Raw genomic sequence first — 27,851 nt, 5'->3', positions numbered from 1 at the left:
GTCAATGTTTAGAGATCTCTTACGGGATGTTAGGGATAAATTTGTCCCGGTGAGGAAGATAAAGAATGGTAGAGTGAAGGAACCATGGGTGATAAGTGAGGTGGAAAATCTAGTCAGGTGGAAGAAAGCAGCAGCATACATGAGGTTTAGGAAGCAAGGATCAGATGGGTTTATTGAGGAATTTCGGGTAGCAAGAAAGGAGCTTAAGAAGGGGCTGAGAAGAGCAAGAAGGGGGCATGAGAAGACCTTGGCGAGTAGGGTAAAGGAAAACCCCAAGGAATTCTTCAATTATGTGAAGAACAAAAGGATGACAGGAGTGAAGGTAAGACCAATTAGAGATAAAGGTGGGAAGATGTGCCTGGAGGCTGTGGAAGTGAGCGAGGTCCTCAATGAATATTTCTCTTCGGTATTCACCAAAAAGAGGGAACTTGATGACGGTGAGGACAATATGAATGAGGTTGATGTTCTGGAGCATGTTGATATTGAGGGAGAGTAGGTGTTGGAGTTATTAAAATACATTAGGACAGATAAGTCCCCAGGGCCTGACAGAATATTCCCCAGGCTGCTCCACGAGGCAAGAGAAGAGATTGCTGAGCCTCTGGCTAGGATCTTTATGTCCTCATTGTCTACAGGAATGGTACCGGAGGATTGGAGGGAGGCGAGTGTTGTCCCCTTGTTCAATAAAGGTAGTAGGGATAGTCCGGGTAATTATAGACCAGTGAGCCTTGCGTCTGTGGTGGGAAAGCTGTTGGAAAAGATTCTTACAGATAGGATCTATAGGCATTTAGAAAATCATGGTCTGATCAGGGACAGTCAGCCTGGCTTTGTGAAGGGCAGATCGTGTCTAACAAGCCTAATAGAGTTCTTTGAGGAGGTGACCAGGCATATAGATGAGGGTAGTGCAGTGGATGTGATCTATATGGATTTTAGTAAACCATTTGACAAAGTTCCACATGGTAGGCTTATTCAGAAAGTCAGAAGGCATGGGATCCAGGGAAGTTTGGCCAGGTGGATTCAGAATTGGCTTGCCTGCAGAAGGCAGAGGGTGGTGGTGGAGGGAGCACATTCAGATTGGAGGATTGTGACTAGTGGTGTCCCACAAGGATTGGTTCTGGGACCTCTACTTTTCGTGATTTTTATTAACGACCTGGATGTGGGGGTAGAAGGGTGGGTTGGCAAGTTTGCAGACGACACAAAGGTTGGTGCTGTTGTAGATAGTGTAGAGGATTGTCAAAGATTGCAGAGAGACATTGCTGGTATGCAGGAGTGGGCTGAGAAGTGGCAGATGGAGTTCAACCCGGAGAAGAGTGAGGGTGTACACTTTGGAAGGACAAACTTCAAGGCAGAGTACAAAGTAAATGGCAGCATACTTGGTAGTGTGGAGGAGCAGAGGGATCTGGGGTTACATGTCTACAGATCCCTGAAAGTTGCCTCATAGGTAGATTGGGTAGTTAAGAAAGCTTATGGGGTGTTAGCTTTCATAAATTGAGGGATAGAGTTTAAGAGTCGCGATGTAATGATGCAGCTCTGTAAAACTCTGGTTCGGCCACACCTGGAGTATTGTGTCCAGTTCTGGTCACCTCACTATAGGAAGGATGTGGAAGCATTGGAAAGGGTACAGAGGAGATTTACCAGGATGCTGCCTGGTTTAGAAAGTATGCATTATGATCAGAGATTAAGGGAGCTAAGGCTTTATTCTTTGGAGAGAAGGAGGATGAGAGGAGACATGATAGAGGTATACAAGATAATAAGAGGAATAGATAGAGCGCATAGCCAGTGCCTCTTCACCAGGACACCACTGCTCAATACAAGAGGACATGGCTTTAAGGTAAGGGGTGGGAAGTTCAAGGGAGATTTTAGAGGAAGGTTTTTTACTCAGAGAGTGGTTGGTGCAGGAATGCACTGCCTGAGTCAGTGGTGGAGGCAGATACACTAGTGAAGTTTAAGAGACTACTAGACAGGTATATGGAGGAATTTAAGGTGGGGGCTTATACGGGAGGCAGGGTTTGAGGGTCGGCAGAACAACGTGTGCCGAAGGGCCTGTACTGTGCTGTACTATTCTATGTTCTATGTTCTATAGTGTGGATCTGATGGTAATTGTCTCAGTCTCTGAGAGTGAGGTGCAGTGTGTATCTGACGTAAATTATCTCACAAGCTGAGGGTTATCTGTCGTGTGGTTCTGATGGTAATTGTATCATATGGAAATGGTGATATGTAGTGTGGATTTGATGGTAATTGTCTCACATGGAGAGGGTGATTTGTAGTGTGTATCTGATGTAAGTTATCTCACAAGCTGAGGGTTATCTGTCGTCTGGATCTGATGGTAATTGTATCATACGGAAATGGTGATATGTAGTGTGGATTTGATGGTAATTGTCTCACATGGAGAGGATGATGTGTAGTGTGGGTCCGGTGGGAATTCTTTCACACGGAGAGGGTGATATGTAGTGTGGATCTGTTGGTAGTTGTCTTCCTTTGAGAGGGTGATGTGCAGTGCGGATCTGATTGTAATGGTCTCACACGGAGAGGGTGATGTGTAGTGTGGATCAGATGGTCATTGTCTTACACGGAGGGGGTGTGTGTAGTATGGATCTGATGGTAATTGTTTCACTCTGTGAGGGTGATATGTGGTGTGGATCTGATAGTTATTGTCTCACACGGACAGGGCGATGTGTCGTGTGGATCTCATGGTAATTGTTTTACACAGAGAGGGTGATGTGTAGTGTGGATCTGATCGTAACTCTCTCACCCTTTTATAGTAATCTGTAGTCTGGAACTGATGGTAATTATCTCACACAGAGAGGGTAATATGTCATGTGGATCTGATGGCAATTGTCTCACACAGAGAGACAATAGACAATAGGTGCAGGAAGTAGGCCATTCTGCCCTTCGAGCCAGCACCGCCATTCACTGTGATCCTGGCTGATCATCCACAATCAGTATCCAGTTCCTGCCTTATCCCCATAACCTTTCATTCCGCTATCTTTAAGAGCTCTATCCATCTCTTTCTTGAAAGCATCCAGAGACTTGGCCTCCACAGCCTTCTGGGGCAGAGCATTCCATATATCCACCACTCTCTGGGTGAAAAGGTTTTTTCTCAACTCCGTTCTAAATGGCCTACCCCTTATTCTTAAACTGTGGCCTCTGGTTCTGGACTCACCCATCAGCAGGAACATGCTTCCTGCCTCCAGCGTGTCCAATCTCTTAATAATCTTATATGTTTCAATAAGATCCCCTCTCAGCCTTCTAAATTCCAGAGTATACAAGCCCAGTTGCTCCAATCTTTCGAAATATGACAGTCCCGCTATCCCGGGAATTAACCTTGTGAACCTATGCTGCACTCCCTCAATAGCAAGAATGTCCTTCCTCAAATTTGGAGACCAAACCTGCACACAGCACTCCAGGTGTGGTCTCACCAGGGCCCTGTACAGCTGCAGAAGGACCTCTTTGCTCTTATACTCAATTCCCCTTCTTATGAAGGCCAGCATGCCATTAGCTTTCTTCACTGCCTGCTGTACTTGCATGCTTGCTTTCAGTGACTGATGTACAAGAACACCTAGATCTCGTTGTACTTCCCCTTTTCCTAACTTGACTCAATTTAGATAATAATCTGCCTTCCTGTTCTTACCACCAAAGTGGATAAGCTCACATTTATCCACATTAAACTGCATCTGCCATGCATCTGCCCACTCACCCAGCCTGTCCAAGTCACCCTGCATTCTCATAACATCCTCCTCACATTTCACACTGCCACCCAGCTTTGTGTCATCAGCAAACTTGCTAATGTTACTTTTAATTCACTCATCTAAATCATTAATGTATATTGTAAACAGCTGCGGTCCCAGCACTGAACCCTGCAGTACCCCACTGGTCACCACCTGCCATTCCGAAAGGGACCCATTAATCACCACTCTTTGTTTTCTGTCAGCCAGCCAATTTTCAATCCATGTCAGTACTCTGCCCCCAATACCATGTGCCCTAATTTTGCCCACTAATCTCCTATGTGGGACTTTATCAAAGGCTTTCTGAAAGTCCAGGTACACTACATCCACTGGCTCTCCTTTGTCCATTTTCATAGTTACATCCTCAAAAAATCCCAGAAGATTAGTCAAGCATGATTTCCCTTTCGTAAATCCATGCTGACTCGGACCAATCCTGTTACTACTATCCAGATGTGTCGTAATTTCATCTTTTATAATTGACTCCAGCATCTTTCCCATCACCGACATCAGGCTAACCGGTCTATAATTCCCTGGGATGATATGTAGTGTGGATCTGATGGTAATTGTTTCTCATGGACAGGGCGATGTGTCGGGTGGATCTGATGGTAATTGTCTCACACGGGGAGGGTGATGTGTAGTGTGGATCTGATGGTAATTGTTTCTCATGGACAGGGCGATGTGTCGGGTGGATCTGATGGTAACTGTTTTACATGGAGTGGTTGATGTGTAGTGTGGATCTGATAGTAATTGTCTCACACCGAGAGGATGATGTGTAGTGTGGATCTGATGTTAAATGTGTCACATGGAGAGGGTGGTCTGTTGTGTGGATCTGATGGTAATTATTTCACAGGGAGAGGGTGATGTGTAGTGTGAATCTGACTGTAATTGTCTCACCTTGTGAGGACATTATGTAGTGTGTATCTGATGGTAATTGTCTCACACGAACAGGGTGATGCATTATGTGGATCTGATTGTAAATATTTTACACATTGGGGGTGATGTGTAGCTTGTATCTGATTGAAATTGTTTCACACGGTGAGGGTGATGTGTAGTGTGAATCTGATGGTAATTGTCTCAGTCTCTGAGAGTGAGGTGCAATGTGTATCTGATGTAAATTAGACTGCAGAAAATAGCCGAAAGGGCATATCCTGAGTCTCAGTGCGGTTTCAGGTCAGAACGCTCCACAAGCAACATGATCTTCTCCCTTCGACAGCTACAAGAGAAATGCAGAGAGCAAAGACAACCACTCTACATCGCTTTCATTGACCTTACGAAGGCCTTCGACCTTGTGAGCAGAGACGGCCTGTTCAAAATCCTCGCCAGGATTGGTTGTCCCCCGAGGCTCCTTGGGATAGTTCAGTCATTCCACACAGTTCAGTTCAACGGCTCTTCTTCGGAGGCCTTCAACATCCGCAGTGGTGTGAAGCAGGGCTGTGTCCTTGCCCCCACCCTGTTCGGCATCTTCTTCGCAGTCATGCTGAAGCACGCCCTTGGAACATCAACTGATGGTGTCTACCTCCACACCAGATCGGATGAGAGGCTGTTCAGTCTGTCCCGGCTGAGGGCAAAAACCAAGGTTCGTGAAGTACTCATCAGGGACATGTTGTTTGCAGACGATGCGGCAACACACTCTGAAGAGCAACTGCAACGCCTCATGGACAGCTTCTCAAGAGCCTGCCAGGACTTCAGCTTGACCATCAGCCTGAAGAAAACCAATGTGTTGGGCCAATGTGTTGGGCCAAGAAAACCAATGTGTTGAACCTTTGTGTCATCAGCAAATTTACTAACCCATCCCTCCGTTTCCTCATCCAGGTCAATGTGTTTAGTCTCATCACAAAATATTCAATCAGGGTTGTCAGGCCTGACCTGCCTTTGACAAAGCCATGCTGACTATTCCTAATCATATTATGCCTCTCCAAATGTTCATAAATCCTGCCTCTCAGGATCTTCGCCATCAACATACCAACCACTGAAGTAAGACTCACTGGTCTATAATTTCCTGGGCTATCTCTACAACCTTTCTTGAATGAGGGAACAAAATCTGCAACCCTCCAATCCTCCGGAACCTCTCCCACCCCCATTGATGATGTAAAGATCATTGCCAGAGGCTCATTAATCTCCTCCCTCACCTCCCACAGTAGCCTGGGGTACATCTCATCCAGTCCCAGAGACTTATCCAACTTGATGCTTTCCAAAAGTTCCAGCACATCCTCTTTCTTAATGTCTATATGCTCAAGCTTTTCAGTCCACTGCAAGTCATCCCTACAATCAGCAAGATCCTTTTCCATAGTGAATACTGAAGCAAAGTATTTAGTAAGTACCTCCAGTATGTCCTCCAGTTCCCAACACACTTTTCCACTGTCACACTTGATTGGTCCTAGTCTCTCACGTCTTATCCTCTTGCTGTTCACATACTTGTAGAATGCCTTGGGGTGTTCCCACCCACCGACCCAGCAACCATTATATCCCAACTCTTCTACGGCCCCACCACCCATCGACCTAGCAACCATTGTATCCTAACTCTGCCCCGGCACCACCACCATTCGACCCAGGAACCACTATGTCCCAACTTTGCCCCATACCCATCAACCAAACCACCGCAATGTCCCAACTCTGCCCCAGCCCCATCGAACCAGCAACTATTGTATCCCAACTCTGCAATTCCTATCAGCGGAGTCACAGCTGATAAAGGCCACATTGCCCAACGTATTCCCACGACCCATGTAGCCGGCTTTAGGGAACAGTTGACAGCAAAGGCTCACTATCAGCACTGAGTTTACACCAGCACGGGAATCTGAAATAATAAAATGCCATTTTGTTAGTAATCCAAAGTTAAATTTGAATCATTAAAATATATGCAATGGAATGGAACTTTTTACGCACTTTTCTGTGTGCTCCAGAACTCTGAGGTGCTTGAAAAGATAAGCACGTCACCCTCTGGAGAGATTTAGAAGTGCAGGCTGTAAATAACGTAACTGTGACCCAATAGATTACCATAATGCAGCACAGTGAGGTAATATGTGATCGTACACCACGATGGGGTAATGAGAGATAATCGTACCCCACGGTGTGGTAATGTGTGATAATCGTACCCCACGGTGTGGTAATGAGTGATAATCGTACCCCACGGTGTGGTAATGTGTGATAATCGTACCCCACAGTGTGGTAATGTGTGATCAAACCCCACGGTGGGGTAATGTATGATAATCGTACTCTGGGGTATGATTTTGTGTGATAATTGTACACCAGAGTTTGGTAATGAGTGATAATTGTACCCCACGGTGTGGTAATGACTGATAATTTTACCCCACGGAGTGGTAATGTGTGATAATTGTACCCCACTGTGGGGTAATGTATGATCGTACCCCACGGTGTGGTAATGTGTGATTGTATCCCACAGTGTTGTAATGTGTGATAATCGTACCCCACGGTGTGGTAATATGTGATAATCGTACTCCAGGGTGTGATATTGTATGATAATTTTACACCAGAGTTTGGTAATGTGTGATAATCGTACTCCACGGTGTGGTAATGAGAGATAATCGTACCCCACGGTGTGGTAATGTGTGATAATCGTACCCCACAGTGTGGTAATGTGTGATAATCGTACCCCACGGTGTGGTAATGAGTGATAATCGTACCCCACGGTGTGGTAATGAGAGATAATCGTACTCCATGGTGTGGTAATGAGTGATAATCGTACCCCAAAGTGTGGTAATGAGGGATAATCGTACCCCACGGTGTGGTAATAAGAGATAATCGTACCCCACGGTGTGGTAATGTGTGATAATCGTACCCCACGGTGTGGTAATGAGTGATCAAACCCCACGGTGGGGTAATGTGTGATAATCGTACTCTGGGGTATGATTTTGTGTGATAATTGTACACCAGAGTTTGGTAATGAGTGATAATTGTACCCCACGGTGTGGTAATGACTGATAATTTTACCCCACGGAGTGGTAATGTGTGATAATTGTACCCCACTGTGGGGTAATGTATGATCGTACCCCACGGTGTTGTAATGTGTGATAATCGTACCCCACGGTGTTGTAATATGTGATAATCGTACTCCAGGGTGTGATATTGTATGATAATTGTACACCAGAGTTTGGTAATGTGTGATAATTGTAGCCCATGGTGTGTTAATGAGAGATAATCATACCCCACGGTGTGGTAATGTGTGATCGTACTCCACGGTGTGGTAATGAGAGATAATCATACCCCACGGTGTGGTAATGTGTGATCGTACTCCACGGTGTGGTAATGAGAGATAATCATACCCCACGGTGTGGTAATGTGTGATCGTATCCCACGATTTGGAAATTTGTGATAATTGTACCCACAGTAGTAAAAGCATTCTGGTTCATTGGTTATAATGGTGGTGTTCAGAGGCAAACAAGTTCTTGGAATGATCTTATTACACACAAAGATATAAACCTGAATATGTAGCTTCGTGGTGGACCATATCATGTACATACAGTATCATTGTACATACTCCTGTTATTCCATATACAGTATTGTTGTACATACAGTATCATTGTACATACTCCTGTTTTTCCATATACAGTATCATTGTATAAAATGGCGGAGAAGACTCGATGGGCCGAATGGCCGACTTCTGCTCCTTTGTCTTATGATCTTATTGTACATATTCCTGTTTTTCCATATGCAGTATCATTGTACGTACTCCTGTTATTCCATATACAGTATCATTGTACATACAATACAACTTTGGACAGCCATTTCAGTCCAGAATCTTGTACTGATCTTGTCAATTTGTACTAAATATCCTCTTCTTGTGTCTCATCCACATCCCTCCGTGCTCTTCCTATCCATGTGCCAATCTAAAATCCTCTTAAACTCCACTAGATTTCCTGTTTCCTGGCTACCGATTCCAACCACCTACCATTCTCTAAATTGAGTTAACTTGATTTCTTACATCCTTCACACACATGAGGAGTAAAAATCTTTTCGTTATGTCTCCATCTAAATGTGCAATGTGCATTCATAGTAACTTATAATAATTAGAACAGTCAATGTAATACAGAGTACACTCATGTCAGCGTAAATTAATCAGTCTGATGGCCCTGTGGAAGAAGCTGTCCCGGAGCCTGTTGGTCCTGGCTTTTATGCTGCACTACTGACTCCCAGATGGTAGCAGCTGGGATAGATTGTGGTTGGGATGGCTTGGGTCCGCAATGATCCTACAGGCCCTTATTACACATCTGTCCTTGTAAATGTCCTGAATCATGGGAAGTTCACAACTACAGATGCACTGCACTGTCCGCACCACTCTCTGCAGAGTCCTGCGATTAAGGGAGGTACAGTTTCCACACCAGGCAGTGGTGCAGCCAGTCAGGATGCTGTCAAATGTGCCCCTGTAGAAAGTTCAAGTTCTCTGCATAACATACCTGCACCTTTAGGTAAGTCTGTGTCTTAGCTATTGCTTTCCTCACGCTTGAGTTCTCTGTGGTGGTGCTGATGTTTTTTTTCGCTGGTGGGGGAAGGGGAATTGTTGGTCGCTGCCGCTTATACGTGGGAGGGGGGAGCTGGGGGGGAACTTCAGGGTTCTAACATTTAACTGTTGTTCATTCTTTGGGGGCACTCCTCTGTTTTTGTGGATGGTTACGAAGAAAAAGATGTTTGTTGTATATAGTTCTCTGACATTAAACTGTACCTTTGAACCTTTAAACTTCCCTCTCTGACCTTATAAGCATGTCCTCTGATGCTTGGCATGTCTATCCTCGGGGAAAGATTCTGAATGCTTTCCCCGGTTACGCTTCTCATAACATTAAAAAAAACTCTTGTCAGCTCTGCCCTCAGCCTCGGGAGAACAACCCATGTTTGCTTGACCTCTCGTAGCCTCTAATCCAGGCTACCCTCCCCACAGTCTTTACATCCTTCCTAGAAAGGGGTGGCCACAACTGCACACAATACTCCACAAGTGTGGTCTGATTAAAGTTTTATACAACTACAGTATAACCTCCAACTCTTGTACTCCAGCATGCTTTACAATCTTATCTACTTTCAGTGATGCATGGTCCTGAACCCCAAGACCCTTCTGTACCTCAGTGCTGTTAAGAGGTCTATCATTAACTGTATACTTTCTCCTTTCATTGACCTCCCAAAGGGCAACACCTCACACTTGCCCAGATTAAACTCCATCTGCCCCATCTCTCCCCAAATCTGTAACTGCATCTCAGATGTCCCTGTACATCAACATGCCCCACGTTCCTTTCACTATTGTCCAAATCCTTCTCCTCGGTAAATACCAGTACCAAGTACTCATATGGTACTTCAGCCACTTGCCCTGACTCCAAATACAAATTCCCTCCTTTATCCCTGAGTGACCTAGTTTTCTCAATATCAGTGTAAAATGCTTTGGGATTCTCATTGATCCTACTCACCAAGCCTCATCAAGACAAACACACACAAGACTGTCCTCTTCTTAAGGAGCTCCATCTCATCTGCAATGGAGCTTTGTCAGGGAGAGTCACCACCTTCCTCAATCTCCCCTCAGTCTTCTGGGAAATTCCCTGCTGCTCAGGGAAGTACAGTTCTTCAATGCTTTCACTAGGCAAATACTCCATCGGTTTGTGTCCTTCCCGAAACATTCGAACTTCCCCCAGCCCTGAATGTGTCAACACTTTCAAAAGATCCCTCAACTGCCTCCTGTCATTCCATCACAGTCTCCTTCTTTTCCTGGATCGTCTCCAATCTCGCACATGCCATAACCGTAACAGAAATCTTTCCCCTAACTATATTCTGGTGTAATCAATAGACACTATTTCTAATTGCCAACTCTGTCAGAAGTCAGTTACCTGAATAGGCTGTGGTTTGTGTGACGGGAACATTTGTATTTAGCAGTCCATTTCAGCACTGACGAAAAATGATCCTTGTTGATACAGCTGTCCTTTGGATTTCAGTTGCCTTCCTTGCTCATATTGATATAACCTCCATCTCTTTTTCACCAAATATTGAGGACTGTTCATTATAAACATATTCTTTATATTTCTCCAATGAACCTCTGGATTAGGAGCAGGAGTAGGCCTGTTCCACCATTCAATGAAAGAGTTATGGTTGATTGAATTGGAACCTCAGCATCCCATCTCCAAAATCCTGTGACACCTTTGCTCCATCTACATCTGCCTTTCAAAGTGTCTGCTTGCACCACCTCCTGATGAAGACAGTTTCCAGGATTAGAGCATGGGGGAATACTTTTTTACCTCATAATTCTGTGACGGGGGTAATCCTTGGTCTCAATTTCCCCATGACCAGACATTCTCTCCACAAGGTCTCTCTGGGCCGATTACATTATGATGAAGTTTCCTCTCACTTTCTTAAACAAGTAGATTTAAACCTCACGCACGGCAGTGGGGCAGAAGTTATTGTTGAACCTTGGGGGGTGAGTCTTCAGGTTCGTGTACCTCCTGCCAGATGGCAGTATTGAGAAGAGGATATAGATGGTGAGGTCCCTGATGATGAATGTCTCCTTCTTGAGAACTGTAGCGGTAATGAAACTTGAACTGAGCCCACCACTCTCATCTTGTCCTGTACAAGAGTTCCCACCACTCTCACATCGTCCCGCACAGGAGTTCCCACCACTCTCACATCATCTCGTACGGGAGTTCCCACCACTCTCATCTCGTCCCGTACAGGAGTTCCCACCACTCTCATCTCGTCCCGTACGGGAGATCCCACCACTCTCATCTCGTCCTGTACAGCAGTTCCAACCACTCTCACATCGTCCTGTACAGGAGTTCCCACCACTCTCATCTCGTCCCGTACAGGAGTTCCCACCACTCTCATCTCGTCCCGTACGGGAGTTCCCACCACTCTCATATCATCCTGTACAGGAGTTCCCATCCCTCTCATATCGTCCTGTACAGGAGTTCCCACCACTCTCATCTCGTCCTGTACAGGAGTTCCCACCACTCTCATCTCATCCTGTACAGGAGCTCCAACCACTCTCACATCGTCCTGTACGGGAGTTCCCAGCACTCTCATCTCATCCCATACGGGAGTTCCCACCACTCTCGTCTCGTCCCGTACAGGAGTTCCCACTGCTCTGACATCGTCCTCTACGGGAGTTCCCACCGCTCTCATCTCGTCCCGTACAGGAGTTTCCACCGCTCTCATCTCGTCCCGTATGGGAGTTCCCACCACTCCAATCTCGTCCCGTACGGGAGTTCCCACCACTCTCATCTCGTCCTGTACGGGAGTTCCCACAACTCTCATCTCATCCTGTACAGGAGTTCCCACCACTCTTATATTGTCCTGTACAGGAGTTCCCATACCAGGCCACAATGCATCAGTCACTGTACATCTGTAGGAATTTGTCAGTTTTGATGACGTGACATGTTAAATCTCCTTTTAAACTCCTGGGAAAGTAGAGACCCAGCTGCCTTCCTGTAATATGGAGACCAGAACTGATGGTACTCGAGCTGTGAGCAAACCAAAACCTTATATAGCTGCTCTTTGACTTCCTAACTTTATACTCAATGTCCCAACCAAGTGTACCGTATGCGATCTTTACCATCCTGTCTACTTGTGCTCTTAAATGTAGTGATTGGGTTTGACACTGTTACTTCCTTTAGCACTCATCCTCTCTGCAAAAAAAAACTCATTAAATCCACTTTAGAAATGGCAGGATTCTTAGGAGCACTGACATACAGAGGGATTTTGGGTCACAAGTCTGAGAGCTCTCCGAAAGTGGTAACGCAAGTAGATAGGGAGTGAAGAAGGCAGACAGGCTACTTGCATTCATCAGTTGGAGCACTGAGTAGTGAAATCAGCAAGTCATGTCACAGCTACAGAAAACCTTTTTCAGCCACATTTGAATGGTGTGCAGTTCTGGTCACCCAATTACAGGAAAGGTGTGGAGACTTTGGAGAAGAGGTAGAAGGGTTTCACCAGGATTAGAACATATAAAGTAGAAAACATGAACACAAGAAGGTTTACCTGAAGTAGGGTGTGACTGGGTGTCCAAAGGACTTCTCCCAGCAGGGAGTAACTGCACTGGGGCCTGCCAGTTCTCAGGTATTGTGCCTTGTTGAGTCTTGTTGACGACATTTCCCATCCAGGTGCAGATCCGGATTTCACCAGGAATTGTGGGGATTGTGGTACAAGGCACCATTCTCCAGTGCATCTGAAAATAAATACCTGCTTCTCCAACTTTGCAATGGCCATCTCCACTAGAAACCCTGTGAAGCTAATTAAGTGCAAGACACACTCAGGCCACATTACTTGCTACCTCTTGTACTTAATAGAGTAGCCACTGAGTGTATGTTCATGGTCTGCTGATGTTGTAGTCCATCCACTTCAAGGTTCAAAGTGCTGAGCGTTCAGAAACACTCTTCTGCACACCATGGTTGTAGCATGTGGTTATTTGAGTTACTGTCGCCTTTGTCAGCTTGAAGCAGTCCGGCCATTTTCCTCCGACCTCTCTCATTAACAAAGCATTTCTGCCCACAGAACTGCTACTCACTAGACTTCTTTTCCACCATTCTCTGTCCGCTCACTTGATGTTTTTTTTTCTGTTTTTCATACTGTTCTCTGTAAACTCTGGAGATTTTTATATGAAAATCCCAGGTGATCAGCAGTTTCTGAGATACTCAAACCACCCCACCTGGCACCAACAATTATTCCACAGTCAAAGTCACTTACATCACAGTTCTTGGCCAGTCCTGATGAAGGATCTCAACCCAAAACATCAACTGTACCCTTTTCCATAGATACTGCCTGGCCTGGGGAGTTCCCCAGCATTTAGTGTGTGTTGCTTAGCTTTCCAGCATCTGCAGATTTTTCCAAGTTTGGAATCCCATTTCTTCTCCACTCTGAACCACTGAACCTCTTGACCATGTTTGCATGCTTGTATGCTTTGAGTTGCTGCCACGCGATTGGCTGATTAAATATTAACAAGCAGATGTACAGGTGTAGCTAATAAAGTGACCACTGATTGTACCTTTCAGCTCAATTAAGTTTAACTTTTCAAATTGTGCAAGTGTGGAACGAGCTGCCAGTGGAAGCAGTGGATATGCAACATCTGAGCAGAAAGATGGATGACAGGGGTAGGGAAGGCTATGGTTCAGATGCAGGTCAATGAAACGAGACAGAATAACAGCTCAGCATGTAGATGGGCTGAAGAGCGTGCAGCAGTGGTCTATGACTCAACTATTCTGAAGCTGTTTTGAGGGGTTGGTACTCAGGTCTAATTTATCTTGTTTTTGACAGGAACTGGTGCGCTTATGTGGTGACACGAACGGTGTCCTGTGTCATAGAGGATGGTGTGGCAACATACGTCAGGCCAGAGTATCAGCCCTGTGGATGGGGCCAGATGCAGTGCTCACGGACAGTGAGGTAAGTGTTTTAATGACATCTCCTAAAGTTAGACAATGGGTTATAGCAGCGGCAGACAAGAATGTCCAATGCCCATGACTGGGACATAATGCCTGTTGATGAGAGGTCAGCGGCTGTCTTTTCCTCTCACTATTCCCATCACAGAGTCATACAGCATGGAAACAGGCCGTTCAGCCCGACTCGTCCATGCTAACTGTGTTTCTCATCTTCCTGTATTTGGCCCATAGCCCTCTAATTGTCTCCTGTCTCCAAGTCCAGGCAGCATCCTCTGTGCTCTTTGTAGCATTTTTCATATTTGGTTCAGTTCAGTGCTTTGAGCAGCGTGCACTGCACAGCATTGGGGAAAGTTATTGTCGGAGATGTAATTGGAAAGGCAGGGACTGTCAAGGCATTGTTATCATGGCTTTGTCTGTGTATCGCAAATCCAAATGAGGTTTTGAAGAAAAGACCATGAAGAGTGAAGTGGGGAGGGGATGGATGTTGTCTACATGAACTTTGGCAAGGCCTTTGACTAGGTTTATCATGAGCTAGCCAATTGAATACAAAATTGGCTTAGTTATCTTTCAGACTTGAGGCCTGTGACCAGCGCTGTACCACAGGGATTGGTGCTGGGTCCACTGATGCTTGTTATCCATATGAACTATTTGACACCAGAATTAGTGATGTTGTGGACAGTGAAGGAGGTTATCTAAGACTAAGATTACAACACAATCTAGATGGAATGACCATCAAGTGGGAGGTCTTTCCTCCCACTAGTCCTCCATTTTTTGTTCACCCATGTGCTTATCTAAGTGTTTCCAAAATTCCGTCATGTATATGTCTCTAGCACCATCCTTGTAGTGTGTTCCATGCATTTACCACTCTCTCACCTACGTCTGACATCTCCCCTTTACTTTCCTCCAGCCACCTTTAAATTCTGTCTCTCATATTAGCCATTGCCACTGGATGTCTGCTCTATCTATGCCTTTTATCATCTTAAATCATGTCACCTCTCATCCTCCTTCACTCCAAAGAGAAAAAGCTCTGTATCACTCACTCTATCCTCACAGGACATGCTGTCTAATCCAGGCAGCATTCAGGGAAATCTTTACACCCTCTCTAAAGCTTCCACATTCTTCCTATAATGAGCCAACTAGCATTAAACACAATATTCCAAGTGCGGTCTAACGAGTGTTTTATAGATCTACAATATTACCTCGTGGCTCTTGAAATTAATCACCATAAGAGCATAAGATATAAGAGCAGAATTAGGCCATTTGGCCTGTCGAGTCTGCTCTGCCATTGCATCATGGCTGATCCAATTTTCATCTCGGTACCAATCTCCTGCCTTCACCCCATATCCCTTCATACCCTGACCAATAAAGAATCTATCAACCTCTGCCTTAAATAAACACAAAGTCTTGGCCTCCACAGCTGCCTGTGGCAAAGAATTCCAGAGATTCACCAAGAAAGAAATTCCACCTCATCTCTGGTCTAAAAGGACATCTCTCTATTCTGAGGCTGTGCCTTCTGGTCTTAGGCTCTCCCATCATAGGAAACATCCTCTCCACATCCACTCTATCCAGGCCTTTCACCATTCAAAGGGTTTCAATTAGGTCACCCAGCCATCAAACACTCTTCATATGACAAGCCATTCAATCCTGGAATCATTTTTATGAACCTCCTTTGAACATTCTTCAGTTTCAGTTTTTCCTTTCGAAGATAAGGGGCTCAAAACTGTTCACAATTCTCAAGGTGAGGCCTCACCAGTGCTTTATAAAGTCTCAACATTACATCCTTGCCTTTATATTCTAGTCCTCTTGAAATGAATGCTAACATTGCATTTGCCTTCCTCAGCATAGACTCAACCTGCAAATTAATCTTTAGATTGTTCGGCACAAGGACTCTGACCCTTTGTACCTCAGACTTTTGAATTTTCTCTCCATTTAGAAAATAATCAGCCTTTTCATTTCTCCTACCAAAGTGCATGACCATACACTTCCCAACACCGTATTCCATTTGCTATTTCTTTGCCCATTCTCCTAATCTGTCTAAGTCTTTCTGTAGCCTCTCTACTTTCTCAGAACTACCTGCCCCTCCACCTATCTTCGTATCGTCTGCAAACTTTGAAACAAAGACATCAATTCCATCATCCAAATCATTGACATATAATGTAAAAAGTATCGGTCCCAACATAGACCCCTGTGGAACAATGCTAGTCACTGGCAGCCAACCGGAAAAGGCTCCCTTTATTCCCACACATTGCCTCCAGCTAATCAGTCACAGCTTTAACATTGCTAGAATCTTTCCTGTACTACCATGGTCCTGTAGTTGATTAAGCAGCCTCGCATGTGGCACATTGTCAAAGGCCTTCTGGAAATCCAAGTACACGACATCAGTCGGTTCTCATTTTGTCTCTCCTGCTTGTTATTTCTTTAAAGAATTCCAATAGATTTGTCAGGAAAGATTCAGAAAGCCATGCCTACTTTATCATGTGCCTCGACTCCAAAAACCACATCCAACCAATCAACTAACAATTTCCCAACCACTGAGTTCAGTCTAACTGGCCTATAATTCCCTTTTGTCTGCCTCTATCCCTTCTTGAAGAGTGAAGTGACTTTTGCAATTTTCCAGTCTTCTGGAACCATTCCATAATCTAGTGACTCATGAAAGATTGTTACTAATGCCTCCATAACCTCTTCAGCACCTCATTCAGATCCCTGGGATGTACACCATCTGGTCCAGGTGATTTATCTACCTGCAGACCTTTCAGTTTCCCAAGGATCTTCTCTCTAGTAATGGTAACCACACACTTCATGAGCCCTGACACCTGGAACTTCCACCAAACTGCCAGTGTCTTCTAAGTCAACACGAAAGCAACATACTTATTCTGTTCATCTACCATTTCCTTGTACCCAATTACTACCTCTCCAGCATCGTTTTTCAGCAGTCAGAAATCCACCCTTGCCTCCATAAGACCATAAGACATAGGAGCAGAATTAGCCATTCGGCCCATCAAGTTTGCTCTGCCATTCCATCATGGCTGATCGCGGATCCCACTCAACCCCATACATCTGCCTTCTCACCGTAGGGAGGTGCCGGAGGATTGGAGAATGGCAAATGTAGCTCCCTTGTTTAGAATAGAATAGGATAGTACAGCACAGTACAGGCCCTTTGGCCCACATTGTTGTGCCGACCCTCAAACCCTGCCTCCCATATAACCCCCCACCTTAAATTCCTCCATATACCTGTGTAGTAGTCTCTTAAAAAAGGTAATAGGGAGAATCCTGGGAACTACAGACTGGTGAGTCTTATGTTGGTGGTCTGCAAACTATTGGAAAGGATTCTTAAAGATAGGATCTATGAGCATTTGGAGAAGTCCAGTCTACTCAACGATAGTCAACATGACTTTGTGAAGGGAAGGTCGTGCCTCACTAGCCTAATTGAGTTTTTTGAAGAGGTAACAAAAGAAATTGATGAGGGTAGGGTGGTAGATGTGATTTACATGGATTTTAGCAAGGCATTTGACAAGATCCCCCATGAGAGACTCATCCAGAAAGTCATGAGGCATGAGATCAGTGGAACATTGGCTGTTTGGATAAAAAATTGGCTTAAAGGAAGAAAGCAGAGGGTAGTAGTGGAAAGAAAGTATTCTGCCTGGAGGTCGGTGACTAGTGGAGTGCCGCAGGGATCTGTCCTGTGACCTCTGCTCTTTGTGATTTTTATAAATGACCTTTGATGAAGAGGTGGAAGGATGGGCGAGTAAGTTTGCGGATGACACGAAGATTGGAGGAGTTGTGGATGGAGCTGTAGGTTGTCAAAGGTTACAAGACGATATAGACAGGATGCAGAGTTGGGCAGAAAAGTGGCAGATGGAGTTCAATCCTGATAAGTGTGAGGTGATGTGTTTTGGAAGGACAAACCAGAAGGCTGAGTACAGGGTTAATGGTCGGTTACTTAAGAGTGTGGATGAACAGAGGGACCTTGGGATTCAAATCCATACATCTCTCAAGGTCGCTGCACAGATTGATAGGATAGTTAAGAAAGCCTATGGGATGCTAGGCTTCATTAATAGGGGGATTGAGTTCAAGAGTAGAGAGGTCATGTTACAACTCTACAAATCTCTGGTGAGACCACACTTAGAGTATTGTGTTCAGTTCTGGTCACCTCATTATAGGAAAGATGTGGAAGCTATGGAGAGGATGCAGAGGAGATTTACCAGGATGTTGCCTGGATTGGAAAACAAGTCTAATGAGGCAAGCTTAGCAGAGCTGGGATTTTTTCTCTTTGGAGTGTAGAAGGATGAGAGGGGACTTGATAAAGGTCTACAAGATTATGAGAGACATAGATAGGGTGGATAGACAGTACCTGTTTCCCAGGGCACGAATAGCAAACACCAGAGGCCATATGTACAAAGTTAAGGGAGGGAAGTTTAGGGGAGACATCAGGGGTAAGTTTTTTTACACAGAGGGTTGTGGGTGCCTGGAATGACTTGCCGGGGATGGTGGTCGAGGCTAAAACATTAGGGGTATTTAAGAGCCTCTTGGACAGGTGCACAGATGAAAGAAAAATAGAGGGCTATAGGGTAGTGTGGGTTTAGTACTTTTTATTTTAGGAATATATGGGTGGGCACAACATCAAGGGCCAAAGGGCCTGTACTGTGCTGTAGTATTCTAGTATCTAGTGTCTAGTATCCTTTGATGCTCTGATCAATCAGGAAGTGATCAACTTCCGCCTTAAATATACCCATGAACTTGGCCTCCACCGCAATCTGTGGCAGAACATTCCACAGATTCACTACTCTCTGGCTAAAAAAAAATTCTCCTTACCTCTGTACTAAAAGGTTGCCCCTCAATTTTGAGGCTGTGCTCTCTAGTTCATATTCTCTCCACATCCACCCTATCTAGTCCTTCCAACATTCGGTAGCTTTCAATGAGATCCCCGCGCATTCTTCTAAATTCCGGTGAGTACAGGCCCAAAGCTGCCAAATGCTCCTCAAATCTTAACCCCTTCATTCTGGGAATAATCTGGACTCTCTCCAATGACAACACATCTTTTCTGAGATATGGGGCCCAAAACTGCTGACAATACTCCAAGTGCCTCTCTTTTACCCTTACGTATCTTAAGAAACTTTTGGTATCCTCTTTAATTATATTGGCTAGCTTACTTTCATATTCCATCTTTAACTAATTAATGACTACTTAGTTGCCTTCTGTTGGTAATTAAAAGATTTCCAATCCTCTAACTTCCCACTAATTTTTTCTATGTTATATGCCTTCTCTTTGGCTTTTATATTGATTTTGACTTCTCTTGTTAGCCTTGGTTGTATCGTCTTGCCTTTAGAGTACTTCTTCCTCTTTGGGATGTATATATCCCGTGTCGTCCAAATTGCTTCCAGACCTCCAACCATTGCTGCTCTGCTGTTCCTCCTGCCAGTGTTCTTTGCCAATCAATTCTGGCCAACTCTTCCCTCACGCTTCTGTAATTCCTTTTACTCCACTGTTATACTGATACATCCGACTTCTCAAATTCTCTCTCTCCTTCTCAAATTTCAGGGTGAATTGATCACTTACCCCAGAGGGTTGTTTTAGCTTAAGCTACCTAATGAGAGAGGAAGGATGAGGAACCTAACTGTGGCACCGTAGTCCAGGGAGGGAGGAAAGAAGAGAAATGTAATGATAATTGGGGATAATATAGTCAGGGGAATAGACAGAGTTCTCTGTCATGAGGATAGAGTGTCCCAAGTGCCTGCCTGGTGCCTGGGTTCAAGACATCAAATCTGACCAACAGAGGAATTTGCAGTGGCAAGGGTAAGAGCCAGTTGTGAGGTCCATGTGGGTACCAATGACATAGGCTGAACAAGGAAAGAGGTTCTGCTGAGGGAATTTGAGCAGCTAGGGACTAAATTAAAGAGCAGAACCAAAAAGGTGGTAATCTCTGAGTCACGTGCAAATTGGCATTGGGTCAAGACGATTACAGAGTTAAATGCGTGGCTCAAGGATTGGTGTGGGAGAAGTGGGTTTGAATTCATGGAAAATTGGCACCAGTATTAGGGAAGGAGGGAGCTGTACCAATGGGACGGGCTCCACCTGATCTGTGATGGGACCTGGATCCTGGCGAATTGCATAACTAGGAACGTGGGTAGGGCTTTAAACCAAACAGTAGGAGGGGTGGGTTCAACAGATTGGAGAAGTATGGATAAAGTAAAAAAAAAGTGTGGATAAAGATAAAGAAAAAACAAAAGATAAAAAAAGAGAAAAGGAAGAATGGAATGAAGAAAAGTCATGCAAAAGTGTAAAAGATTACAAGTTTTAAAAGCACAATGAGTGTAGGGACAACACACACAAAAAATGCTGGTGAACGCAGCAGACCAGGCAGCATCTCTAGGAAGAGGTACAGTCGACGTTTCGGGCTGAGACCCTTCGTCAGGGCTAACTGAAAGAAGAGATAGTAAGAGATTTGAAAGTGGGAGGGGGAGGGGGAGATCCAAAATGATAGAAGACAGGAGGGAGAGGGATGGAGCCAAGAGCTGGACAGGTGATGGGCAACCCATCCTCTGGGCTTCCCCCTCCCCTTTTCTTTCTCCCTAGGCCTCCCATCCCATGATTCTCACCCTTCTCCAGCCTTGTATCCCGTTTGCCCATCAACTTTCCAGCTCTTAGCTCCATCCCTCCCCCTCCTGTCTTCTCCTATCATTTTGGATCTCCCCCTCACCCTCCCACTTACAAATCTCTTACTATCTCTTCTTTAAGTTAGTCCTGACGAAGGGTCTCGGCCTGAAACATCAACTGTACCTCTTCCTAGAGATGCTGCCTGGCCTGCTGCGTTCGCCAGCATTTTTTGTGTGTGTTGCTTGAATTTCTAGCATCTGCAGATTTCCTTGTGTTTGCATTTTAAATGTAAGGGCACTTTATTTACACAATGAATGTATGGGCACTTTATCTGAATGCCCATAGTATTTGAAATAAGTAAAAGATTACAAGTTTTAAAAGCACAATGAGTGTAAGGGCACTTTGTCCGAATGCCCATAGTATTCGAAACAAGGTCAGTGAACTTGTGGCACAAATCAGTGCAAAGGGGTATGATTTAGTGGCCATTACAGAGACGTGGTTGCAAGGGGGAAGAGGATTGGAAATCAAATATCCAAGGATATCAGGTAATCCCGAAGGATAGGCAGGAAGGTAAGGGAGATGGCGCTCTAAATTAAGGATGAGATCGGGGTGATAGTGAGAGATGATATAAGATCCAAGGAGCAGAATGTTGAATCCATCTGGGTAGAGATTAGGAATAGTAATGGGAAAAAAATCAGTGGTGGGAGTTGTCTATTGGTCACCGAATAATAGCATTGCAGTGGCACAGTCAATAAACAGAAATATCTGAGGCATGTAAGAATGGAACAGCAGTTATCATAGGGGATTTAGCTTGCACATAAATTGGGTGAATCAAGTTGGTCGAGGCAGTCTTGAGGAGGACTTCATAGAATGTATCCCTGATGGCTTTCTTGAACAGCATGTTACTGAACCTACAAGGGAATGTGTTATCTTAGATCTGGTGTTCTGCGATGAGACTGGTAAAATTAATGATCTTGTAGTTAAGGATACTCTTGGAAAGAGTGACCACAGTATGATTGAATTTCTTGTACAAATAGAGGGGGCAGTAGTTCAATCAAAAACCAGTGTACCATGCCTAAACAATGGAGACTACAATGGGATGAGGGAGGATTTGGCTAGTAGAGACTGCATGCAGTTCTGGTCTCCTTACTTGAGGAAGGATATACTGGCTTTGGAGGCAGTGCAGAGGAGGTTCACCAGGTTGAGTCCAGAGATGAGGGGGTTAGACTATGAGGAGAGATTGAGTCACCTGGGTCTGTAATTCAGAAGAAGGACAGGAGATCTTATAGAAACATATAAAATTATGAAAGAGATAGATAAGATAGAAGCAGGAAAGTTGTTTCCACTGGTATGTGAGACAAGAACAAAGGGACATAGCCTCAAGATTTGGGGGAGTAGATTTAGGATGAAGATGAGGAGGAACTACTTTTCTCAGAGAGTGAATTTCCAACCCTCTGTGAAGTTCTCTGCCCAATGAAACAGTTGAGGCTACCACAGTAAATATATTTAAGACAAGGTTGAATAGGTTTTTGCACAGTAGGGGAATTAAGGGTTATGGGGAAAAGGCAGGTAGGTGGAGATGAGTCCATGGCCCAACCAGCTGGGATTTTATTGAATGGTGGAGCAGGCTCGATGGGCCAGATAGCCTATTCCTGCTCCTATTTCTTATGTTCTTATGTTCTCATAATCAATTCTGTTTCATTGCATAACACCCAGTCCAGAACAGCTGGTCCCTAATGGGCTCAAACACAAGCTGCACTAAAAAGCCATCTCATAGGCATTCCAGAAACTCCCCCTCTCGGAATCCCACACCAACCCGCTTTTCCCAATGTACCTGCATATCGAAATCCTCCATGACGATTGTAACATAGCCCTTTTGGCATGCATTTTCTATCTCCCGTTGTAATTTGTAGACCACGTCCTTACTACCGATTGGTGGCTTGCATAAAACTCCCATTAGGGTCTTTTTACCCTTGCAGTTCCTTAGCTCTATCCACAATGATTCAACACTTGCCAACCCTATGTCACCTCTTTCTAATAATTTGACTTCACTTTTTACCAACAGAGCAACACTACCCCTTCTGCCTTCCTGCCTATCCTTTTGATACAATGTGTATCCCTGGACATTGGGCTTCCATCTGAAACCTTCATTCAGCCATGATTCAGTGATGCCTACAACATCATACAAGCCAATCTGTAACTGTGCTACAAGTTCATCAACCGTACTCTGTATACTGTGAACATTCAAATATAACACCTTCAGTCCTGCGTTCATACATTTTGATTTTGTCCACCTTTTACATTGCAACTCATCCTATTGACTGAAATTTTGCCTAACACCAGCCTCGCTTTGCTAGCTGTCTCACTGCACACTCCTTTTTGTAAATCAACTACCTCAGCACTGTCACTCTGGTTCTCACCCCGCTGCCAAATTAGTTTAAATCCTTCCTAACAACTCGAGTTAACCTGCCTACGAGGATATTGAACCTCCTTAGTTCAGATGTAACCCGTTCCTCTTGTACAGGTCATATCTACCCCAGAAGAGATCCCAATGATCCATAAATAGAACATAGTACTGTACAGCACAGTACAGGCCATTCGGCCCAGAATGTTGTGCCGACCCTCAAACACTGCCTCCCATATAAGCCCCCACCTTAAATTCCTCCATATACCTGTCTAGTAGTCTCGTAAACTTCACTAGTGTATCTGCCTCCACCACTGACTCAGGCAGTGTATTCCACACACCAACCACTCTCTGAGTAAAAAACCTTCCTCTAATATCCCCCTTGAACTTCCCACCCCTTACCTTAAAGCCATTTCCTCTTGTATTGAGCAGTGGTGCCCTGGGGAAGAGGTGCTGGCTGAACACTCTATCTATTCCTCTTATTATCTTGTACACCTCTATTATGTCTCCTCTCATCCTCCTTCTCTCCAAAGAGTAAAGCCCTAGCTCCCTTAGTCTCTGATCATAATGCATACTCTCTAGACCAGGCAGCATCCTGGTAAATCGCCTCTGTACCTTTTCCAATGCTTCCACATCCTTCCTATAGTGAGGCGACCAGAACTGGACACAGTACTTCAAATGTGGCCTAACCAGAATTTTATAGAGCTGCATCATTACCTCGCGACTCTTAAACTCTATCCCTCGACTTATGAAAGCAAACACCCCATAAGCTTTCTTAACTACCCTATCCACCTGTGAGGCAACTTTCAGGGATCTGTGGACATGTACCCCCAGATCCCTCTGCTCCTCCACACTACCAAGTATCCTACCGTTTACTTTGTACTCTGCCTTGGAGTTTGTCCTTCCAAAGTGTACCACCTCACACTTCTCCGGGTTGAACTCCATCTGCCACTTCTCAGCCCACTTCTGCATCCTATCAATGTCTCTCTGCAATCTTTGACAATCCTCTACACTATCTACAACACCACCAACCTTTGTGTTGTCTGCAAACTTGCCAACCCACCCTTCTACCCCCACATCCAGGCCCATGCAACAGTTCCTCAGCCATGCATTCACCCGCCAGCTCATCCTATTGTTATATGACAGTGGCAGAAATGCAGAGATTACTTCCATGGTGGTCCCGTTTCTCAGTTTTCTACCTAGCTCCCTAAAAATTCTCTTCAGAACCTCCTCACCTTGCCTACCTATGTCATTGCCAAGACTTCTGGCTGCTCACACCCCACCCTTGAGAATACCATGGACCCTATCTGAGACATCCCTGATCTGGGCACCAAAGAGGCAACATACTATTCAGAAAGTCAGAAGGCATGGAATCCAGGGAAGTTTGGCCAGGTGGATTCAGAATTGGCTTGCCTGCAGAAAGCAGAGGGTCGTGGTGGAGGGAGTACATTCGGAATGGAGGGTTGTGACTAGTGGTGTCCCACAAGGATCGGTTCTGGGACCTCTACTTTTCGTGATTTTTATTAACGACCTAGATGTGGGGGTAGAAGGGTGGGTTGGCAAGTTTGCAGATGACACAAAGGTTGGTGGTGTTGTAGATAGTGTAGAGGATTGTCGAAGATTGCAGAGAGACATTGATAGGATGCAGAAGTGGGCTGAGAAGTGGCAGATGGAGTTCAATCCGGAGAAGTGTGAGGTGGTACACTTTGGAAGGACAAACTCCAAGGCAGAGTACAAAGTAAATGGCAGGATACTTGGTAGTGTGGAGGAGCAGAGGGATCTGGGGGTACCTGTCCACAGATCCCTGAAAGTTGCCTCACAGGTGGATAGGGTAGTTAAGAAAGCTTATGGGGTGTTAGCTTTCATAAGTCGAGGGATAGAATTTAAGAGTCGCAATGTAATGATGCAGCTCTATAAAACATTGGTTAGGCCACACTTGGAGTACTGTGTCCAGTTCTGGTCACCTCACTATAGGAAGGAGGTGGAAGTATTGGAAAGGGTACAGAGGAGATGTACTGGTTTAGAGAGTATGGATTATGATCAGAGATTCAGGGAGTTAGGACATTACTCTTTAGAGAGGAGGAGAATGAGAGGAGACATAATAGAGGTGTACAAGATATTAAGAGGAATAGATAGAGTGGACAGCCAGCGCCGCTTCCCCAGGGCACCACTGCTCAATACAAGAGGCCATGGCTTTAAGGTAAGGGGTGGGAATTTCAAGGGGGATATTAGAGGAAGGTTTTATACTCAGAGAGTGGTTGGTGCGTGGAATGCACTGCCTGAGTCAGTGGTGGAGGCAGATACACTAGTGAAATTTAAGGTGGGGGCTTATATGGGAGGCAGGGTTTGAGGGTCGGCACAACAATGTGGCCAAAGTGCCTGTACTGTGCTGTACTATTCTATGTTCACTATGTTCTATGTTCTCTAGATGTCTCTATCGTGCCCACAGAACCTCGTTTCTATTCCTCTGATGAAGGAATCCCCTATCAACACTGCAGTTTTCTTCACCTCTTTGCTCTTCTGAGCCATAACACCAGACTCAGAGCCAGAGACCCGGTCACTGTGGCTCCCCCCGGAAGTTCATCCCCCTCAACAGTATCTAAAGTGTTATACTTATTATTGAGGGAATGGCCACAGGTGTACTCTGTACTGGCTGTTCATTTCCCCTCCTCCTCTTAACTGTCACCCAGTTACCTGTCTCCTGCAACCTAGGGGTGACTACCTCCCTGTAGCTCCTATCACCTCCTCGTTCTCCCATATGAGTCAAAGATCATCGAGCTGCAGCTCCAGTTCCTCCGTACGTCTCTCAGGAGCTGCAACCTGGTGCAGATGTGCTTATCCAGGAGACTGGAGGTCTCTCCGACTTCCCAGACTCCACTCAGAGTACGATACATTGTCTCTGGAGCCATTCTGGCTAAACCACTGTGCCCTAACACGAGGAATGAACAAGTAAGAACGGAGAGACAGTAACTTACAAGATGAAGAGCAAAAGGATAAGATGTGAGAGAATAGGACCTATCAAATGTGACAGGGGAAAAGTATGTATGGAACTGGAGGAGATAGCTGAGGTACTTAATGAGTACTTTGCATCAGTATTCACAATGGAAAAGGATCTTGGTGATTGTAGGGATGACTTACTGTGAATTGAAAAGCTTGAGCAAATAGACATTAAGAAAGAGGACGTGCTATAGTTTTTGGAAAGCATCAAGTTGGATAAGTCGCCAGGATTGGATGAAATGTACCCCAGGCTACTGTGGGAGGTGAGGGAGGAGATTGCTGAGCCTCTGGCGATGATCTTTGCGTCATCAAGGGGTCAGGAGTGATTACGGAGGATTGGAGAGTTGCAGATGTTTTTCCCTTATTCAAGAAAGGGAGTAGAGATAGCCCAGGAAATTATAGACCAGTGAGTCTTACTTCAGTAGTTGGTAAGTTGATGGAAAAAGTCCTGAGAGGCAGGATTTATGAACATTTGGAGAGGTATAATATGATAAGGAATATTCAGCATGGCTTTGTCAAAAGCAGGTCGTGTCTTACTAGCCTGATTGAATTTTTTGAAGATGTCACTAAACACATTGATGAAGGTAGAGCAATAGATGTAGTGTATTTGGATTTCAGTAAGGCATTTGATAAGGTTCCCCATGCAAGGCTTATTGAGAAAGTAAAGAGGAATGGGATCCAAGGGAACATTGCTTTGTGGATCCAGAACTGGCTTGCCCACAGAAGGCAAAGAGTAGTTGTAGACGGGTCATATTCTGCATGGAGGTCAGTGACCAGTGGTGTGCCTCAGGGATCTGTTCTGGGACTCCTTCTCTTCGTGATTTTTATAAATGACCTGGATGAAGAAGTGGAGGGATGGATTAGTAAATTTGCTGATGATACAAAGGTTGAGGGTGTTGTGGATAGTGTGGAGAGCTGTCAGAGGCTACAGCGGGACATTGATAGGATGCAAAACTGGGCTGAGAAGTGGCAGATGGAGTTCAACCCAGATAAGTGTGAGGTGGTTCATTTTGGTAGATCAAATATGATGACAGAATATAGTATTAATGGTAAGACTCTTGGCAGTGTGGAGGATTAGAGGGTTCTTGGGGTCAGAGTCCATAGGACACTCAAAACTGCTGCGCAGGTTGACTCTGTGGTTAAGAAGGCACATGGTGCATTGGCCTTCATCAACCATAGGATTGAGTTTAAAAGCTGAGAGGTAATCTCACAGCTATATAGGGCCCTGGTCAGACCCCACTTGGAGTACTGTGCTCAATTCTGGTCACCTCACTACAGGAAGGATATGGAAACCATAGAAAGGGTGCAGAGGAGATTTACAAGGATGTTGCCTGGATTGGGGAGCATGCCTTATGAGAATAGGTTGAGTGAACTTGGCCTTTTCTCCTTGGAGTGACGGAGGATAAGAGGTGACCTGATAGAGGTGTATAAGATGATGAGAGGCATTGATCGTGTGGATAGTCAGAGGCTTTCTCCCAGGGCTGACATTGCTATCATGAGAGGGCACAGTTTTAAGGTGCTTGGAAGTGGACACAGAGGAGATGTCAGGGGTAAGTTTTTTATTTAGAGAGTGGTGAGTGCATGGAATGGGCTGCCAGCAACGGTGCTGGAGGCGGATACGATAGGGTCTTTTAAGAGACTCCTGGATAATTACATGGAGCTTCGAAAAATAGAGGGCTATGTGTAACCCTAGGTAATTTCTAAAGTAAGTACATGTTTGGCACAACATTGTGGGCTGAAGGGCCTGTATTGTGCTGTAGTTTTTCTCTGTTTCTATGA

General features: G+C 45.0%; 1 protein-coding gene across 1 annotated transcript in view; it reads left to right on the top strand.

The window, feature by feature from the left end:
• The window catches only part of emilin1b (elastin microfibril interfacer 1b), an 83,294-nt gene that overhangs the window by 9,613 nt on the left and 45,830 nt on the right, over window positions 1-27,851 (top strand). The window contains exon 3 of the mRNA XM_072264673.1: window positions 13,956-14,081. Within this exon, the coding sequence (XP_072120774.1) occupies window positions 13,956-14,081 (126 nt within the window). The remainder of the gene's footprint in view (window positions 1-13,955; window positions 14,082-27,851) is intronic.

This window comes from Mobula birostris, chromosome 8 (assembly GCF_030028105.1).
Source record: "Mobula birostris isolate sMobBir1 chromosome 8, sMobBir1.hap1, whole genome shotgun sequence".
NCBI lineage: Eukaryota > Metazoa > Chordata > Chondrichthyes > Myliobatiformes > Myliobatidae > Mobula > Mobula birostris.
This window is presented reverse-complemented; position numbering and strand designations above follow the sequence as displayed.